The following is a 15,007-nucleotide window of genomic DNA, read 5'->3' as shown; positions in this document are numbered from 1 at the left end:
CTAAGCAACTAAAGGCTTCTCACATTGGCTAATGTTAATGTTCATGAGCCCACCGTCAGGAGAACGCTGAGCAACCATGGTGTGCATGGCAGAGTTACAAGAAGAAAGCCACTGTTCTCCAAAAAGAAAATTGCTTGCTAAAGATCATGTGGACAAGCCAGAGGACTATTGGAGAAAGGTGGATGGATGAAACCAAAATAGAAGTTATTGGTTTAAATGAGAAGCTATTATGTTCGGAGAAAAGAACACACTGCATCCCAGCTGAAGAATCTTATCCCATCTGTGAAACATGGTGGTGGTGGTATCGTGGCTTGGGCCTGTTTTGCTGCATCTTGGCCAGGACAGCCAGCCATCATTGATGGAACAATGAATTCTGAATTATAGCAGCCCAAATTCTGAAGGAAACCGTCAGGACATCTGTTTAAGAACAGAGTCTCAAGAGAACGTGGGTCATGCAGCAAGACAACAACCCCAAGCACACGAGTCATTCTACCAAAGAATGGTTAAAGAAGAACCAAGTTAATGTTTTGGAACGGCTGAGTCAAAGTCCAGACCTTAATCCAATTAAAATGTTGTGGAAGGACCTAAGCAAGCAGCTCATAGGAGGAAACCCACCAACATCACAGAGTTTAAGTGCTTCTGCACTAAAGAATGGGCTAAAACCTACATGTTATTGTGCAGCACTGATCGGCATTTACAAGAAACTTTACCTTCAGTTACTGCAGCAAAAGGGAGTCACACCAGATACTGAAAGCAAAGAGTCACATACTTTTGCAATGTACAGATATGTAACACTGGATAATTTTTCTCAATAAATAAATGACAAAGAAAATATTTTTCTCTCACTTGTTTGATTCGGTTCTAGGGTTGAGCCGATAGACGATGCCATCGTCCATTGGCGATGGCTGATAGACATCGCAATGTTGAGCTGACATTGTGATCTCATACCCCCCGTAATCCGCCGCATCCCAATGCAGTGTTTGGAAAGAAAATGGTGTACTACGGAACCCCTAAAGGGAATAAATACGAGGTGGGAGGAAAATACATATTTTCTCTCGCAGTTATATCATTGGGTAATTATACTCTGTTGTATATAATTGCAGGCATCAGGGAGCTGCTATTATGCCTGGCTTTGAAACTGCTTTTGAATGCACGATCGCTTTTTAGTTTCACTTTCGAGATTTGCGATCGCGCGAGTTACTCCGTTTATACTATGGAGCGGCAGTACTTGCCACACATTTGACAAGATTAGATGTTTGTCAGTGGTGCTGAGGATCTGCAAACCATTCGCCATCATCCTCAGTCATCTCTCCTTACTCTGTTTATGTAGTAAGTGAAATTTTATGTACTGTAATGTAACAGGCAACCATTAGCAATTGTTATGTGTTTCCTGTGTCTTTCTGAATATGGATTCACGCTTCGGGCACACCCCCTAACCCCCCATGTCATCGTCCATCGCAATGTTTCACTTCATACATCATCCGATGCCAATTTTGTAGACATCGCCCAGCCCTATTTGGTTCTCTTTGTCTACTTTCAGGACTTGTATGAAAATGTTTTGGGTCATATTTATACAGAAATATAGAAAATTCTAAAGGGTTCACAAACATTCAAGCAGCACTGTATACCCCTATATATGTATGGATCTTTATAAATATAAATTTATTTTTTTTATAAAAAGTATGTATGTTTTGTAACATAAAACAAATATTATAATTTTATATTTTATTTTAAAACTGTTGTGCTGCTTAACATTTTTTATAGAAACCTGTGATGCGTTTTATTTTCAGGATTCTCTGAATAGAAAGATTAAAAAACAGTATAAAAATGTCTTACTGTTATTTGTGATCAGCATAATGCATTCTTGCTGAATAAAGGTATTAATATAAATCATTAAAATATATAATATTGTTATACTACTTTGTGGCAGTTTATGTGTGTATAACAACTATATTACTGTTCTCATCTTTTTTTTGGTGGATTCTAATAATAGCCTACGTTTTGTATACAGGCAATCATATGTTGTTATAATCAGTTATTAAATCATTGCTATAATAGTTAAGCATCTAATTTCTGGGACATTTTTTTTTTGTTTAGTTTGCGACTATTAAGGATCTTAATACACACAGAACACACAGTTTTATATATATATATATATATATTGGCTGGGATACTGAGTTTCATCATGATGTTTGTGAGGGGTGTCCCACGAGGGGGGGCAGGTGGAGATACACCCCACAGGACAGGCTGGTTGATAAGGTGACCGCAGAGCCCTAGGGTGTAATGAAGAGAAGGCACAGACTTCATGACACGACACCTGCTGTCATGTCCCACGCTCTCTGCTTCACAGATCAGCCTGATTTGTTTATGTTCCACGCCTCTAGTCAGTGTCGCAGACAGATGAGCTGCCCCATAAGAGGCCAGCGGAGGGGGGCGTGTGCTCTGCGTGTTTCCAACCTGCTGCTATTAATACCACCCGCCAAACATAATCTGCGGGATACGTTATCCTCTTACGTTTGTTGGCTGGGTCTATAGTAGCACGTTAGGGAGAGAGAAAGAGCGAACGGTTTGTCTTGAATGGTCACAGCCCACTAAACGCTTGTGACGGAGAAAACAAAACCAAACCGACGTGGAAAGCACAGTTTTGTTTTCCTCCCCTCTGCTTTACTTTCGTTTCTTCCTGTTCTGTGGCTTTCCTCGGCTTGCCAGAGGGCAGGCGCTCTGAGCGTCTGTGTATGTGTGCGTCCCAGCGTTGATCATTCTTCTGTCTGTCTCTGCGCGCCCATCATGAACACACTCCCAGCGTACTCTGGAGCCAGGATCTCAGGCTGCTGGGCTCTTAGGGCAGATGGAAGGTAAGCCTGGGAACTTGAAGTCATTTTCAGAGCATCTTTGTGTCCATCCTCAGGTGTGTCGGATGCTCTTGAGTTGCAGTATGGTAAATTCAGCTGTTGCTGACAGGACTCTCTGCTTACTGTGTTTTTGCGAGCTGATTTGCATCAGATTCATGTATTTGCAGAAAACCTCAACTCGGGTTTCGATTTGGTTTCTGGTATTATAAAATATTTGATGGAAAATATTAATAAGCGATCTGCGCAATGGTACATTCTCATATCATCCTTGAGTGTGAACTCATGATGCGAACCAAAAGTTGCTAGTGTGCTGTGGGTGAGGTTAACGTGTTTATTTTTTAAAGTAACAGTTCACCCAAAAAAAAAAAAAAAAAGTCACATTATTTATCCTCGCATTGTTCCAGATTCATATGAATGATGTTCTTCTGTGAAACATGAAAGGAGATGTTTTAAAGAATATTCACACTGCTCTGTTCCGTTAAAAATGTGAACATATGAAATTCTTGGTAATTAAGTTTTATTTGATTTTATTATTTATTATTGTATTATTGTTTTTCAAATAACAGAAAGAACCTTGAACATTTAAATATAATAAGACAATACACAACAAAAAGTAAAAAAATCCCTTAACCAAATAAAAGTGCAAAAGAGCACAACAATAAGAGAACAATAGTAAAGAATCAGAAAATTTTCAGCCAGTGTCTAGATATTGTTTCAGTGTGAACACTGAATAAACAAAAATGAGATCTTTGAATATTTGGTGTTAGCAAATAAATGGCAAAAACAAAAGTCTTAATGTAAACGTGTAAATAATGACCAAAGTGAAATACTCTAATCCAATTTTTACATAGCATATGTGCAGTGTTGTCAGTTTTAACCAGTTGATAGAAAAGAAGTTAAAGGAATAGTTCACCCAAAAATAAAAATTTTCTAAACATTTACTCACCCTCAAACCATCCAAGAAGTAGTTGAGTTTGTTTCTAAATGGGGTCATCGGATGAAAAATTCACTTTTTCATGGTGTTTGAACATATGTGACCCTGGACCACAAAACCAGTCTTAAGTCGTTGGGGTATATTTGTAGCAATAGCCAAAAATACATTGTATGGGTCAAAATGATCAATTTTTCTTTTATGCCAAAAATCATTAGTATATTAAGGAAAGATCATGTTCCATGAAGAAATTTTGTAAATTTCTTACCGTAAATGTATCTCAACTTAATTTTTGATTAGTAATATGCATTGCTAAGAACTTCATTTGGACAACTTTAAAGGCGAGTTTCTCAATATTTAGATTTTTTTGCACCCTCAGATTCCAGATTTTCAAATAGTTGTATCTCAGCCAAATATTGTCCGATCCTAACAAACCATACATCAATGGAAAGCTTATTTATTCAGTTATTATGATTATTACACATTATTATGATGTATAAATCTCAATTTTGAAAAATTTACACTTAAGACTGGTTTTGTCGTCCAGGGTCACACATGTGTGTTGGCAGTGTGTGTACACAACCACCCTATAATGATTAAAAAAAAAAAAACTAATTTTAAACCCCAATAATAATAATCACTTTCTCAGATCAGGCTGTTCTGAGAATCTTGGCAGAGTGACGTAGTTTTGCACAGGCTGCTCCCACGACTATTGACTGATACGGTCGCTTTAATGTAGGCCCGCCCTGAGTGAGCTCTCATCAGTCCACCATTGTTTCGACGCCGGATGTAGACAAGAACGTCACCGCGATTGAGGTGTTTTTTGTTGTTGGTTGTGATAATGATCATAGCAGTCGTCATTTACTCCCGACATCTGAGCCACTGAAGATGCAGTGGATTATGTTGGTTTTTGAAGGGATGCGTCTACCTAAATGCGTCTGTTTGCATAAATCATTCGTGATTCAGCTTCACATACAGAACAATTGAGTATTAGTTTTTTTTTTTTTTAATGAATCTTTGCAAATCGCCTTTCCTGATAATGTGCTAGTTAGCAAGTTCCGCAGCTAAAGTTTATAGTCTGCTCGTCACCCCACGGTAGAGAGGGGTGGGGTGAGCAGAGCATTAGCATTTAAAGTGACATGCAAGGAAACAGCTTGCTATGAACAGAGCTGATTTTGACCGGGTAAAAAGGGTGTTTTTTACACTACCATTGAGAAATTTTGACCAAAGTATGTTATAGACTTCACGATGAATGCGGCTAAAGTTAACAGTCTCAGAGAATGGCCCGTAACGCCATGGAGGAGGGGGTGAGCAGAACTCATTAGCATTTAAAGGTACATGCACTGAAACGGGTCGCTGTGAACAGAGCTCTTTTTGACAAGGTAAAAAGGGTGTTGTTTTACCAACATAGACTCATTGGAAATGCGTGCCTCTACATACATTTCTGCAAAACTTAAAAACGTACCAATATGTATGAATCACTGCAGTTTCCAGTTGAAATGAACACTAGAGGCAGTAAAACTCCAACTTTTATTCATTTTCACACAAAGTATGATTTACAGGTACAGTTTCAATTTATAAAGGCTAATTTTCACACAATCGTTTGCAGAATATTTTGTTATGACTTGAAACAATTCTAACATCCTGCAAGATTTGAAAGCTGATACTTTTGAACATTGTCGTCACATATCCAGCTTCATATGCATGCGTTTTCTAATTCAGTAGGTTTGCTCGGTAGCTCACGCGATACGGCGTTGCACTTGAGAGATGAAGAGCTCCGGAAGTTAAAATAGCACGGCTGTATCAACAAATGCGTTTTTATATCACTTTTGTTTACACTATCGGGTAGGTTTTGGATTGGGTTTGGTGTAGAAGATATTTCCAACACGACAGAGCATCAACCTTTAGCGACACTCCCCGAATATTTGAATTCCGAACAGCCACAATACGTACCTCAAGCAGCATAATAAATACGCAGGAATATGTGCATGTACCAACGTATTAAAAATGTGCCACGGTCACGTGTTTTAGCGCCACTCTCTGGACATTTGTCTTTGAAACTGCTGCGAAACATGCAGTAAGGTACATAATAACGGTGTTGCAGAAATGTATTTACTGTAGAGGCACGTATTTCCAATGAGCCTGCGTTGTGTTTTACACTACCATTGACAAATTTTAACCAAAGTATGTTATAGACTTTAAGACCCTAAAGAATCATATCAACTTGTGGAAAATGGGCAACCGATGACCCCTTTAATCATAACAGATTTGGAGAAATGTAGCATTACATCACTTGCTCATCCTCTGCAGTGAATGGGTGCCGTCAGAATGAGAGTCCAAACAGCTGATAAACACATCACAATAATCCACAAGTAATCCACACCACTCCAATCCATCAGTTATTGTCTTGTGAAGTGAAAAGTTGTGTTTGTAAGAAACAAATCCATAATTAAAATGTTTTTACCTTCAAATGATTTTTAAAATATGCTTGCATTCACTCTTAATCAAATGCCTAATATTTTTGAAATACCTGTTTCTTGTCTCATCACATTCTGTTACAAATTACACATTACATAAATTATAGCCTATATTTTCAATTCAAAAAGGTGAAGTTTGACAGAAAAAGTTTAGTTTGCATCATTTGATATTACTGTTGGTTTATTCTGTCATTTAAGATTTCATTGTAAAACTGTTTTCAAATAATAAATGTTTTCTCCACTGGCAGATGTGTTCTTGTTATAATTATAAATTCACTTCATTTTGATACATTTTTCTGTATCTTTTCTTATCTTATGTCATTTTTTTGCATTTCAAAATATTAATTTAAGAATCTTTTGACATTTGCACTGGAAAACAAGACAAAAATACAAACAAAGAACTTTCATAACTTTCAGAAGTTATTTTCATATTCGAATGTTTGGAGCAGAGCTATTCAAGCCATTTAAGCTATTTTGTTTGTGAAATAAATCCAGTTATGGAGATCTGTAGGAAATTGTATTTTCGAACTTTGAACCTTTGCTGACACAAGACATTTACATTTAGTGACCATATTGACACATTGTGTTTCCTTCAATATATTCCTTCAATTCTCTTTCTACTTGGTCTTAAAAGGCATTTTTAAAAAGTCTTAAATTTACCATTATAAAACTTTTAGAATCCCTGATAAAATTAGTCCAAATGGCAATATTTAAAGTCTCAAACTCATATGATTGCTCTATGTGAGGAACTGACTACAGTTAAATTATTTATGGAAATAATCCTTGGTCACCATACACTTTCTTATATTTAATTGTCTAGTGCAGCTTGGATATTCTGCTATAATTTCTCCTTTTGTTTTCCACAGAAGAAAGAAAGGCATACAGGAAATGAAGACAGACAGTCATTTTAGTGAACTATTCCTTTAAGAGAGACTCTTACGAACTATACTTCACAGTAATTTGTTTTGTTCTGAAAATGCAAGGGCATGGTCCACAGTTTGCCATCTTATCTGTTATCGCGCTTTCATATTGTAGCAGGGCAGATAAACTAGAAAGCCAAGGTGATCTCTATTCACTCGAACAGAAACTCAGAGGCGCACAACACATCTTTTCTTGCTTTATTCTAGTTTTACCAGTTGTACCGTAGTTGCACAGGTCCAAGGTCTAGGCATTTTGGGTTAACCATGGTATGTAAACATGTTTAGGGATTACGCAGTCATGCAGCGCTTGATCTGACAGGCTTTTTAAACATATAGATGATTAGTTGAGAGTAGGCTGTTTTATTTCTTCTTCTTAATGGACAAGTACAAGCACACATCTTCTGTGGACATTTGTCTTTCTCGCCTGCTTTAGTAAGTATTTTTCTTTTAAAATTTTCAGTTTCTTGCTGCTTATGAGATCTGCTAAGCTCCTAAAGTGTGACGCACACTGCAGAAAGTCTCTCGTAGGCGTCCACCAATTTTACCTTGTGTCTCTTTCATTGAATCGTGACTCATCAATCATTCCAGAAATGCTCTTAGAGACCAATGCATTCCAGCACTAGGAAACCTTCAACGAACAAATGCACTATTGGCATACTGTAGTTTGCTTATGCATACTAGTAATCATTAGTCACTAGGGTTGGGTACCGTTCACATTTGAACCGGTGCGGTATCGGTATCTGAAATCGGTACCTTTTTTCAGGACTTTACTCTCTGTGTAATAACAAAAACATGTATTTCAGTGTAAAAATAAGTTAAAAAAACTCTCAATTTCAACATTTTGAACAATAGGGCCCTACATTTTTTTTTCTTTTCTTTTTTTTTTCTTGTGGTTTATTTTTTCTGATAATCAAATGAAGGCAATGAAACATTTATTTATTTTTAATCCAATGAAAATGAAACCCTTTTATTTTTTGGCAAACAAATTGAGGTTTACTGTTAATACATGGTAGAAAAATTGTGTGAATATTCCTTTAAAAATGTTTTAATAATAATTGTATGTTTTTCTACAATTAAGTCGTTAATGTGGTTGTAATAATTCCTTTTATCATTTAATTGTTTTATTTAAATTTGTCAGTAAATGGAATATATAAAGACGTACATTATACTGTACAAAAGTAATACGAGAGTAATATAGGCTATTTTTGTTAAACCGCACTTTTATTTTGACAGGTTGCCATGAAGTTTCTGAGTGTATACAGTTTGATATGATGCTAGTTTTCTCAAATGAAACGGTAAAATTCTCATGAAGTGACTCTCACAGCCTGTAAGTTCATGTGTTCATGTAGCGAGATGCAGAGTTCACGCGTGCTTCAGTATTTGTGTAGTAAACACAACCGCGTCTCCGCCATTCATACATACCGAGGCTAGCGGAACATGCAGGATTCATATTTAAACCGTCTTTTTGCGTTTTAATATTCACATACACTAGTTCATATCGCGATTCAAATTAAGTGACAGACATTCTTTTATTCATCCAAAACTTGACGAATTCTGCGGCATTCCGCACTATAGAGTAAATTCCGTTTATATGAATGGACTCCGCCGATCCTGTCCGCGTTTTCGCGGAAACCATATGACCCTAGAAATGTAAGCACACTTCAGAACATTTCGGGTTGCCCCGTGTGTTGTGTTTTAAAGAGTTGCAGGGGTGACAAGTCACAGGGTCTCTCTCTCTCTCTCTCTCTCTCTCTCTTAAGCGCCCAAATGCGTTCTCAGGTACCGAAATTAGGTACCGAATGATTTAATGTGAATCGATACTCGGTAGTACCGACGCAATTCGGTCGGTACCCTTAAAAGTACCGAGCTCGGTACCCAACCCTATTAGTCACGCATAAGTGGTCTATTTTATTCATACTGTATAAATTATTATTTGATTTATGTGGGCATTGTTATGTTTGGTATTAATGTAATAATGGTATATTGGGCTCTAAGCAGATAGTTGTTATCCAGCTTTCTTGCTAGCACCTTTGTGTCCATATTTGGTCCCAAAAATTTAACTATTTTCAATTATGATATGATACCATTGATGTTGGTTTATTTTTAATTGAATTAAATTAAATTAAAAACAAAAATTAACAATCTGTAATCACTTACTCCCATCATGCTGTTCAAAACCCATAAGACTTCAATTCCTCTTCGAAACACAAATGAAGATATTTTTAATAATGCAACTTGAGAGATTTTGTGTCCCTTCATTGAAATCCAAGTTTCTGAAGAGACACGATTGATTTATATAATGAACAGATTTAATATAGGCTTATATCTGCATAGAAACATTGATCAACACACATGGAGAACATCAGATGTGGTAAACAGAAGATCAACTGTACTTCACACGCGAGAACAAACCTCAGGGTCTGTGGGTTATCTTTAATCACACTGTGCTGCCTCTGGCTATACTTATGCTTTCATTATTAATAACAAGAGATCAAACACTTGTTTAGATCTAAAACCAGTTGAACAAAATGAGGTCAGCTGCTTTGCTCAAGCTGAATTGTCGTATACAATTTATGACAACACTGATATTTCAGTTATCTCCGTTTTATTGATCATGATGTGCCATGTTTACTGGTGACATATTTGCTAAGTTCAGTGTAATATGGGGCAGCTGTTGTTTGTGCCAGAAGTTACACCACACTACAAAATTTATGATGCCACTGTTATCAGATCTTTTTTTCAGTGTTTCCTCATTGAAATAGATGAAGCTGTACTGCCTGTTACCCACATAAAGGTAGTTAATAGATGCATGGAAGCGTTGTCATGATGGTCGCCAAATCAACTGGTAACAGTTTGTGTGCAGGAAGTCGGAGTTGACACAGGAAATAGCAGGATGTGACTCATCTCGTTCACCGTATCATATTTCCTCTTTTTAATAGTGGCGGTGGGGAAGGCTCTCTGGACAGGCTCCTCCCATCTGTCAACACCAGCCTGTCGCCACGAAAACGAACCACCAGCCAGTGCAAATCAGAGCCTCCGCTGCTGCGGACCAGTAAGAGGACCATCTACACCGCCGGACGCCCACCGTGGTACAATGAACACGGGACCCAGTCCAAAGAAGCCTTTGTTATTGGTCAGTATATTAAAGCGCTCCGGGGAGGAAAAATCAATGCTAACTCATATGCCATCACAATCATCGTCAACCATCATCACGTGTCAATACTGGTCTCTTTATACACATAGGGCTTTGTGGAGGCAGTGCTTCAGGGAAAACGACAGTTGCTCGTAAAATTATCGAGGCCTTGGATGTTCCTTGGGTGGTTCTTCTGTCAATGGATTCCTTCTACAAGGTAACAGGTCGTCTCATTGTAAATCACTCATGCATTAAATGTCCCTTCTACAGATATCAGTGAATTTGGGTGTTCTGGGAAATCACACCCATTTCTATGACAGCCCTGAGCTCTGTGCAAAGGGGAGTGGCATGCTTTTTTGGCCAATCAGAAACACTCTCTGGCTGTGTTTGATTTTGACAGAACCTTTAAGACATAATGAAATAGATGCATATTTTCTTCTGTAACAATTCCTTGGCAAACTTGAAGTTATGCAGTACTTGAAAAACTGACCCGAAATTTGGCCCAAAACCCAGTGGTTTGTTAGGTTCCAGTGGCTGCATTTCTTAAGATCAATTTAAAGTACTACATAAGAATGTTCCTGTGTGCAAGTCTTGAAAATTCTACTTTCTCAGTAGCATTTTATTTTTAATCAACTCAATGAAAAATACCTCAAAGCCTATGTTTTTTGCTCTGCCTCCAGATTACCATAATAATCATAGTTTTGTCATGATTGGGTATTCCCTTTTTAATGCAGAATTCACTTTATTTATTTCACTCTGTATTCTAGATAATAGTTATTTTTAAAAAAAGTCTATCTCAAGATGGAGCGACGTGAATGTAGTCTTGCATAAACAGACCTTCAGACTAACAGCAGAAGGTCTGGGCTCCATCACAGCTATTATTGGTCAATGACCGTCCAAGAGGCCATCTGACCAACATGTAAAGAAGCCAATCACAGTTAGTTTTGTTCAGCGTCATGTTTAGGGGTGTGTAAACATAAAGGCGATGTCCCTACAATAATAGACCAGCGTACAACCAAAAAATAGTTCAAGAACTTTGTGCAAGTTTACTACAACAATGGCGCAGAGTCTATCTATGCCATAAACTTAATATACAGTACTTCTGAAAAAAACAGCATTTAGATGATCCTGGTAAATGATCATAGTCACAGTTGTAACACAGCAACTTTCTTCTTCCATGAGGGGATTTCGTGTGAAACGTTTTCATTTCCAGGTGGACCATTTAAAAAAAATTTTTTTTAAAAAGTTGTTACTGAATTGGAATTCAGCAAAAAGTCACATTATGTAATATGTATTACATCAGCATTGGCAAGTATATGAAACAGTGTTACTAGCCTGTAGGTCAGTAACCTTTTTCTATTAATTCTAACAATGCCTGGTAATGCGATATAATTGAAGACTGCATTGTAATTATATAAATGATATCTGCTGCGCTTCGTGTTTCATTTACATTTAGTCATTTTATCCAAAGCGACTTCCAAAGTAGAAGCAATTAGACCAGTGAGAGAGCAACAATATACAAGTGCTGTGTCTCAGTTAGTCTGGCACGGTGCACATAGCAAGGTGTTTTTTTTTTTTAATAGAATAGAATAGGTAAGTGCTAGTATTAATTGGTCAGGTGATGGCGAAAAAGATGTGTCTTTAGAAGTTTTTTGAAAATGGCTACAGATTCAGCTGCTCGAATTGAGATAAGCAGGTCGTTCCATCAGCCGAGAACAGTCCAGGAAAAGGTCTGTGAGAGTGATTTTGTGCCTCTTTGTGATGGCACCACGAGGCATCGTTCACTTGCAGAACGCAAGCTTCTGGAGGGCGCGTAGGTTTGAACTAGCGAGTTTAGGTATATCGGTGCAGTGCCAGTGGTTGTCTTGTAGGAAAGCATCAGTACCTTGAATTTGCATTCTGGATTAGTTGCAGAGGCTTGATAGTACATGCAGGAAGGCCCACCAAGAGAGCATTACAATAGTCCAGTCTGGAGAGAACAAGAGCTTGGACAAGGAGTTGTGTGGTGTGCTCTGATAGGAACGGTCTAATCTTCCTAATGTTGTATAAGGAAAATTTGCAGGACCGGGCCATTGTAGCAATATGGTCTGTGAAGCTTAACTGATCATCAGCCACAACTCCAAGGTTCCTGGCTGTCCTGGAAGGAGTTATGGTTGACGAACCTAGCTGTATAGAGACGTTGTGATGAAGTGCTGGGTTGGCTGAGACCATGAACATATCTGTCTTAGCAAGGTTGAGTTGAAGGTGATGATCCTTCATTCAGCCAGAAATGTCTGTTAGACAGGTTGCAATGCGAGCAGCTACTGTCGGATCATCTGGTTGGAATGAGAAGTAGAGTTAAGTGTCATCAGCATAGCAATGATAGGAAAAGCCATGCTTCTGAATGACAGATCCTAAAGATGACATGTAGATGGAGAAGAGAAATGGTCCAAGTACTGAGCCTTGAGGAACCCCAGTAGCAAGAAGTTGTGACTTAGAAATCTCACCCCTCCAAGACACCCTGAATGACCTACCTGAGAGGTAAGACTTGAACCACTGGAGTGCAGTTCCTCAGATGCCCATTTTCGTAAGTGTAGACAGGAGGATCTGGTGGTTAACTGTGTCAAAAGCAGCAGACAGATCCAGCAAGATGAGTACTGAGGATTTGGAAGCTGCTCTTGCCAGTCTCAGGGCTTCAGTAACCGAGAGCAGCTGGCCGCTTTTGAAGCCAGATTGGTTGTTGTCCAGGAGGTTGTTCTGTGTAAGAAACATAGAGAGTTGGTTGAACACCACTCACTTAAGTGTCTTTGCAATGAATGGAAGAAGGGATACCGGTCTGTAGTTTTCTAAAAGTGCTGGATTTAGAGAGGGTTTCTTAAGCAGTGGGGCTACCCGAGCCTGCTTGAATGCTGTGGGAAATGTGCCAGAGTGAAGAGAGGTGTTGATAATGTGAGTGAGCGCAGGTATAACTGAAGAAGAATTGGCCTGAAGGAGGTGAGTGGGGATGGGATCAAGCGGGACAGGTAGTAGGGTGATTGGAAAGGATAAGTTTAGAAATGTCTGCTTCGGAGAGTGGAGAGGAGGAGGAGAGAGAATGAGTATTTGTGGTTATGACGTTTTTGTCAGTTTGTGGTGTGGAGAATTGGTCTGATGGTTCTTGTTTTATTTATGAAGAATATTGCAAAGTCATCAGCAGTATGAGTTGATGAAGAAAGGGTGGAGGAGGACAAAGAAGAGAAGAAAAGGTTTGGAAAAGTGTGCAAGAGTCAGAACAGTTGTTGATTTTGTTGTGGTAGTATGATGTTTTAGCAGTGGAGACACTAAGGTCAGAAGAGTTTTTTTATTTGCGCCACTTTCTCTCTGCAGCCCTGAGCCTAGAGCGATGTTCCCGGAGAACATCAGACAGCCAGGGGGCAGAGGAGGTGGTGCCTGTTGGTCTGGATGAAAGAGTGAAACGCTGTATTTTTTTATTGTTTGTGATAAGTGTTTTCAGTGTCTCGGGGTTGTTTGTGGTAAATGCGGCTCCACATGAGTTGTCTCCGCAAGTACTGTGAGTTTGAGTCTCTTATAATGCGAGTTTAAAAATGCAACATGCGCAAGACGTCTCCCAAGTTTATAGTGAGAATGGTTAATAAATCTGATGCCCTGCACTTTTTCACCAAAATAAAAGCTCTATTGTTGAAAATTTTAAAGAAAAAATGTTTTTTTTTTTTTTATTATTTAAATGTTTTCAAGTTAATTATTGTATTATTTTTTATTGAATTAATTAAAATAGAAAGAAAGAAAGAAAGAAAGAAAGAAAGAGAAATAATATTAACTATGATCATAAAAATTGCAATTAGATGTGTTTCCCCAAATAGTTTTGCCCGTTTTAATGTAATGTAAAGTAATGCACATACAGTTTCATTGCCAGAAAAAAATATTTATGGCCAGTAAATTTTCTCCAGTCACAAACATTGGCAGGTGTGGCAAAATGTTAGTTTTAGGCCATGATTATATGTATATGTAGTTAGTGTCATGTTGCAATGCTAAATATTTGAAATGACCCAATAAATTAAATAAATAGCTTTGGGGATTTTAAGACAAGTTGGAGGTTCTAACTCTCTAAATTCTAACTTTTTGAGGTTATTTACAGTGCAATGATTTTGTGTCCAGCTTTTAATGTATATGTAGAAAACTCTTTTATGAAGTGAACTCATTTAAAGAGTTTAGTATAATTTTGCCAGGAAAAAGTTAATGTTATTGTTAAAAGAATCTTGTGAAATATAACTTTTGTTTGTTTGTTTGCTGGTTTTTATTGTATTTGTTATACCTGTATTTTTTTAAATTGTTTTTGCCATGAAAATACCCTAAGATGCTGGCATGGCATTAAATAAAAATATACTACTACTTTGTGAATCCGGCCGTGTAGTCAGACTCAGGTACTTGTTGTTTGGGAATCTCCTTGACTGGTTTGATTGACTTAAATCAAAAATATCTTATATTTGAGTTTCTTCTTTGAAAGGTTAGGCATAATTTCAGACAAGTGTGTCTAAAAACTTGACGGGTAAAGTGTCATTTTTAAAATTGTGAAAATCTGTTTGGAAATTCTAGTTCATTAACCATCATCCAGATGTAAGAATATAAAAGCTCTATCCCGAGATATGTAATGTTTCATGCATCTGTTCTCATAAAAAGAGAGAGAGAGCGGATACGAGCCATTAGTGTGCTTTGAG

General features: G+C 37.8%; 1 protein-coding gene across 6 annotated transcripts in view; it reads left to right on the top strand.

Annotated features, from left to right (window-relative positions):
• The window catches only part of uckl1b (uridine-cytidine kinase 1-like 1b), a 35,179-nt gene that overhangs the window by 3,840 nt on the left and 16,332 nt on the right, over positions 1–15,007 (top strand). For 2 of the 6 annotated variants that reach the window (XM_058763075.1, XM_058763076.1), the window contains exons 2-3: positions 10,120–10,313; positions 10,424–10,530. In XM_058763075.1, the coding sequence (XP_058619058.1) occupies positions 10,120–10,313; positions 10,424–10,530 (301 nt within the window). Of the gene's footprint in view, positions 1–2,494; positions 2,856–7,376; positions 7,613–8,515; positions 8,831–10,119; positions 10,314–10,423; positions 10,531–15,007 lie in introns of those variants that run through there. The other 4 variants (XM_058763077.1, XM_058763079.1, XM_058763081.1 and 1 more) reach the window with 4 other exon arrangements.

Source organism: Onychostoma macrolepis, chromosome 23, assembly GCF_012432095.1.
Source record: "Onychostoma macrolepis isolate SWU-2019 chromosome 23, ASM1243209v1, whole genome shotgun sequence".
Taxonomy (NCBI): Eukaryota; Metazoa; Chordata; class Actinopteri; order Cypriniformes; family Cyprinidae; genus Onychostoma; species Onychostoma macrolepis.
This window is presented reverse-complemented; position numbering and strand designations above follow the sequence as displayed.